Raw genomic sequence first — 5,773 nt, 5'->3', positions numbered from 1 at the left:
GCCCCGAGGCCCCCAAGGACAGCTCGACCCCGGCCCCGCCGCCCGCCTTTCCCAGCGGGCCCTACCTGCTGCCGCCCGAGCCGCCCGGTGACAGCGGAGATAAAGCGGCTGCAGCGGCGGCCGCGGCTGTGGTCTACGGGGCTGTGTCCGTCCCACTGCTGGGGGCCCACCCGCTTCTGCTGGGGGGCGCAGGCCCTGCGGGAGGGGGGGGAGGCGGGGCCATCGGGCCGGGGGCCCCCACCCCGGGGAAGACCTTCTGCTGCGGCATATGCGGGAGGGGCTTCGGGCGCCGGGAGACCCTGAAGCGCCACGAGAGGATCCACACAGGCGAGAAGCCCCACCAGTGCCCCGTGTGCGGGAAGCGCTTCCGAGAGTCCTTCCACCTGAGCAAGCACCACGTGGTGCACACGCGGGAGCGGCCCTACAAGTGTGAGCTCTGCGGCAAGGTCTTCGGCTACCCTCAGAGCCTCACCCGCCACCGCCAGGTGCACCGGCTCCAGCTGCCTTGCGCCCTGGCGGCCCCTGGCGGGCTCGGCCCGGCCTCTGGGCCCGGGGCTGGCCAAGCCTCCACCCCTGGAGGGGCTGCCCCTCCTGAAGGCCTCAGCTATGCCTGCTCGGACTGTGGGGAGCACTTCCCCGACCTCTTCCACGTCATGAGCCACAAGGAAGCGCACATGGCCGAGAAGCCCTACGGCTGTGACGCCTGTGGCAAGGCCTTTGGCTTCATCGAGAACCTCATGTGGCACAAGCTGGTCCACCAGGCGGCCCCCGAGCGCCTCCTGCCACCCCCGGCCCCTGACGGGCCCGGCCCGGATGCCCCGGCCACCGGCCTAGACAACGGGCTTGCAGGAGAAGTGGGAGCAGCCGTGGCGGCTCTGGCGGCCGGGGAGGAGGCAGGCACAGGGGCCGGGGCGGGCGCAGGCCCCGGCCCCGGGGGCCCCGAGCGCTTCAGCTGCGCCACTTGCGGCCAGAGCTTCAAGCACTTCCTGGGGCTGGTGACCCACAAGTACGTGCACCTGGTGCGCCGGACACTGGGCTGCGGCCTGTGCGGCCAGAGCTTTGCGGGCGCCTACGACCTGCTTTTGCACCGCCGCAGCCACCGCCAGAAGCGTGGCTTCCGCTGCCCCGTGTGTGGCAAGCGCTTCTGGGAGGCGGCTCTGCTGATGCGGCACCAGCGCTGCCACACCGAGCAGCGGCCCTACCGCTGTGGCGTCTGCGGACGGGGCTTCCTGCGCTCCTGGTACCTGCGGCAGCACCGCGTCGTGCACACCGGGGAGCGTGCCTTCAAGTGTGCCGTGTGCGCCAAGCGCTTCGCCCAGTCCTCCAGCCTGGCCGAGCACCGCCGCCTGCACGCCGTGGCCCGGCCCCAGCGCTGCGGCGCCTGCGGCAAGACCTTCCGCTACCGCTCCAACCTGCTGGAACACCAGCGGCTGCACTTAGGGGAGCGTGCCTACCGCTGCGAGCACTGTGGCAAGGCCTTCTTCTACCTGAGCTCGGTGCTGAGGCACCAGCGGGCCCACGAGCCCGCGCGGCCCGAGCTGCGCTGCCCGGCCTGCCTCAAGGTCTTCAAGGACCCCGGCTACTTCCGCAAGCACCTGGCTGCCCACCAGGGTGGCCGGCCTTTTCGCTGCTCAGCCTGCGGAGAGGGCTTCTCCAATACGTACGGCCTTAAGAAGCACCGATTGGTCCACAAGGCCGAGAGGCTGGGGGCCGCCACCGCCGGGGCCAAGGAATCCTGAGTGTTAGGACGGACTGCTTCCTCCTGCTCCTGAGCGTCACCAACAGGCTGGGGGGTGGGAAGGGGGGGTCTCCACTTGCCAATCCCCCACCTTTCTCCCTAAGCCTGGTAGGGGGTCTTCACTCCAAGGGATCTGGCCACTCCTTTCAAGAGGGATGGACTGAATTTTTCACCTCTCTCTCCCCTGCCCCCTCCCCCCACATCCTGGGAACTCTAGGACCCCCTCTAACACCAGACTCCTTTTCCATCTGCCCCTTTGTAATCCTATTCCCCCATGCCCGACCCTGTAGGAATTGAGGCTCATTACCACCCACCCTAATCACCACCACCATCTCGGAATCTGGCTGGAATAGGGGAGGGGGAGGTGGGGTTGGGGGGGCTGATGGCCGTTTGGATGTGTGGGGAGGGTGTGGGGTGGGGGGGAGACGCAGTTTGTACAGACAAAGTCGGGAATAAATATTATCCTTGTGGCACGACTCCATCCTTTGCCCCTACCTAAGAGACCCAGGGCGCTTTGGGGTCTGACATGAGAACATCCTGTCTTCTTTTCAGACCTGGGATATCCTTTTTCTATTAGCTTCCTCCCTGTACTCCAACTTCGAGGGGAGAAAAAATAATGGCAGGTCCTCTAGGGAATGTGTGATGGGAATTTGGGCCCCATGCTGCCTTCCCCACAGCCTCCAAGAGAGAGCCAAGAGTAGGGCCCTGAGGTGGTGGTTCTGCTGAACCTGTGGAGAGACCACCGTGAGCCAAGCTTAGCTCTTCCCTTGCCAGTGATGGGGAAAACACCACTAGCCCTGCTTGGCCTTGAGATAAAGCCACTTTGGTGTTTCCTCATGACCCTTGATTTATATTCCATTTCTGCCCTTCCTTCACTGTTTGACTCTGTGAGGGCTCATTCATCTGTGAAAATGGAGATGAGACCCTAGCTTTGTGCTTTCCAAATCTCATGCCTAGCCCACCCCATTAGAGTGTAGGCCTTCTCCTCAGTTAGACTATTCATTAACTTCTTTCGTTGGCCACCCTTTCTTACGTCTCCACACGACTCCCAGTTTGGTATTCCTGAAGCCCAGATCCGCACTAGTCCCCAGCTCAGGAAGTTTGAGTGGCTTCCTGTTGCCCCCAGGAAAAAGCTCAGTTCTCTTTGTGCTTTTTAGGGTCGATCCTTTTCCTTCCTCTCCAGCCTCGCTGTGGGTTCCTCTCACACTGTGTTCTCACATCTCTGCCTTTGTGCTGGCCATCCATCACATCTGGTATGCTCTGCCTTTCCTTGTTAGTGCTTTCCCTTAACCCAAATTATCTTGTCTTTATCTTGTATTATATTTTGACCTTGAATGGTTTGTTGACATACACCCCCAATGATGGCAGCTCCTGAAGGGAAGATCTGAGGGTAGACCCTCCCATTCTATGTTTTGGGTTCAAGAGATGCTTCTCAGGACCCCCCTCATCAGCAGCGTGTGCAATGGAAAGGTATTGGCAGCTTTCTACATGACTATAGGCAAGGCATTGGCTTCATCTTTGGGAACCCCAATCCCTTCCCCTAAAACTATCATTGTGGACAGGAAGTTCTCCAATTTCCTTTCAACTTGTCAAGTAAAAACTTGTTCCACCTGGTCTTTGAGGGCAGAGCCAACAGCAAAGGCTAGAAGCTACAAAGAGGTGGATTTCAGCTTGATGTCCCCAAATCTTCACTGACTAACGTGGAGGCGGTGGCTTCTCTCTCTCTAGACGTCTTTAAGAATGAGCTGGTGATGACCACTTATAAGTCATAGTTTACAGGTGCTTCTCTCCTCACATGAGGTGAGCTAACAGGTCCCTTATGTTTCTCCTAACCACAAGATCCCATGGTTCTGTGATTTGACAGGAGTCATCTCTCTTGGCATCCCTTGTCCTATCCCTTGGTGTGTTTCCAGATCTCGGGCCCAAGTTACTCTTCCCCATCAGCCTTCTCCATTCCTAATCTCAGTGCTGGACACTGACGCTGTGGGAAGACACTGAATGGGTCCATTGCAGGTCGAAGTTAGCTTGGTTTTCAATTCCTGCCTATTTAACTCTTTCCTCCTCACAGTGGCTAGTCGAAGTCCAAGCTTCCTTTGTCAAGGCCCCTACACCACTACTTCCCGCCACCCTCTAGCAGAAGATCTCCCCTTATACTTGGCTGAGAAAACAGACCACTCACCATGAGCTGTTCCTGATTTCATACTCCAGAACCTTCTTGGCATTCATCGTTCTGCATTATCTCTTGCTGAAGTCTCTTGAGGCTAAGGTAGCCTTTTTCCCCAAAGCTGGCCACTTTCCCCGAGTCCTTCATCTCATTCCCTCCTACTTCCTCCAAGAACTTGTTCACCTTTGATAATTCTTTCAATTTCTTTTATCCATTGGCTCCTTTCTTGCTCCTTCCAAAGATGGCCACATCTCTCCCATTCTGAAAAAAGCTTCACCTGACCGTGCCATGCCCTCAAGCTCTCCCACCGAGTCTGCCTCATTGCCTGTGTGATATTAGGAAAGGCACTTTGTGCTTCAATTTCTTTCTGTGAGAAATCAGGGCATGAGACTAGGTGGCTTCTGAGGTTCTTCAATTCAAGATCCCTTTTCCTTCAGGCCTTTTCCTCTTCTGCTCACAACCTGATTTGTAGAAAGGCCATTACACTCATTGTTCAATCAGTGTACCAAAAACAAGTGTTTTATGAAGTGCTACGGGCCAGGTACAGTTCTGGGTGCTGGAAATAGGAGGACGAAAGGGAAATACCTTTTATATTCCTGGAGCGTCCATTCTACAGAGAAGCAACATGTATGCCTGTGAGTGACCCCATCTAGGCAAAGGTAATAGAATGGTTTGCTATTTCCTTCTCCAGCTCATTTTAAGATGGGGAAACTGAGGCAAATAGGTTAAATTGACCTGCTGAGAGTTGGAGGATCAAAGAGTATATGGAGGACAACAAGGCGTAAATCTATTAGAAAGGGATGTGCAGGACAGGTTACGAAACATGAGATAAGAGAAGCTTGTATGTGTTTAGTGATGGTGGAATGTGTGTGTGTGTGTGTATACACATGACGTGGTTGGACAGTTGGGTGGAGGGTGGATTAGAAAAGGGAGAGACGAAGGAAGAGAACTATTAGAAAATTATTGCAGTGGGCCAGGTGAGGGATTATAAGAACCTGTACTCAGGTAGTGGTTGGCCACATGAAGAAGTTGGAATATACTTCACTTCCCATCATTACTTGCATCCTCTCTCTTTACCACCATCACTCAGCAACTCTTCCTCCATCGATACTCATTTTCTCCAAATGTATTGCCCAATCCAGACCTCCTGACCGCCCCCTGGATATTCCACCTCCTTTCTCAATAAATCTGGTACCTGACTTAAAATCTCCCTTTCCATCCTATCTCTTGCCCCTCTGCTGGAAGGCTTCAGCACACTTTTGATGCTCTCTCTACCTGATTGCTCAGTCTGTTCCACTTCCACCTCAGCTACACATAGGGTTGGTCCAGGCCCAATCTCGTCTCCACCTGCAGGCATTTCTCGTCTGTGGTCTTTTATCTGGTCACTATCTCGGGATTGTTCCACCCTTCCCTGTGCCTTATTCTTGCTAAATCTATTTTTCGTCCTTACTGGTAACTCAAGTTCCTGCAGCTCCCGGTACGTTACCAAGCTCTCATTATGTTCTCCTTTCCCAATCTTGACTCCTTGGTGAACTGGTCCAACTTGATACGATTCTCTGCTCTGGAGTCTGTATCTTATTGTCAGTCACACCTGCCAAGCTGTAACCCTGACTTATTCCCACCATTTGCCACTTTGCCACCCCCACCTTGTGTTGCTGAATAAACTAGCTTCTGTGACAGTCACATGCTAAATGGATTCACTGTGGATTGCACCCTGACCCCAACTGGGCCTTGCAATTCTTTTAATCTTCCCTAATTCTTCATCCCACTCTCCACAATGGCTATTCTAAACTCCTGCTTTCCTCAGACTTCCCACAGAGCCCCTTCCCTTCCACTCTCTCAGCTGAGTCATAATTTGCTGGGGGAAAATT

General features: G+C 55.2%; 1 protein-coding gene across 1 annotated transcript in view; it reads left to right on the top strand.

Annotated features, from left to right (window-relative positions):
• Window positions 1-2,202, top strand: part of ZNF865 (zinc finger protein 865) — a 4,536-nt gene extending 2,334 nt beyond the window's left edge. The window contains exon 3 of the mRNA XM_044668426.1: window positions 9-2,202. Within this exon, the coding sequence (XP_044524361.1) occupies window positions 9-1,739 (1,731 nt within the window). The 3' untranslated portion in view covers window positions 1,740-2,202. The remainder of the gene's footprint in view (window positions 1-8) is intronic.
• The last annotated feature ends 3,571 nt before the right edge of the window (window positions 2,203-5,773 follow it).

The sequence above is a fragment of the Gracilinanus agilis genome, chromosome 3 (genome assembly GCF_016433145.1).
Source record: "Gracilinanus agilis isolate LMUSP501 chromosome 3, AgileGrace, whole genome shotgun sequence".
Classification (NCBI taxonomy): Eukaryota; Metazoa; Chordata; class Mammalia; order Didelphimorphia; family Didelphidae; genus Gracilinanus; species Gracilinanus agilis.
This window is presented reverse-complemented; position numbering and strand designations above follow the sequence as displayed.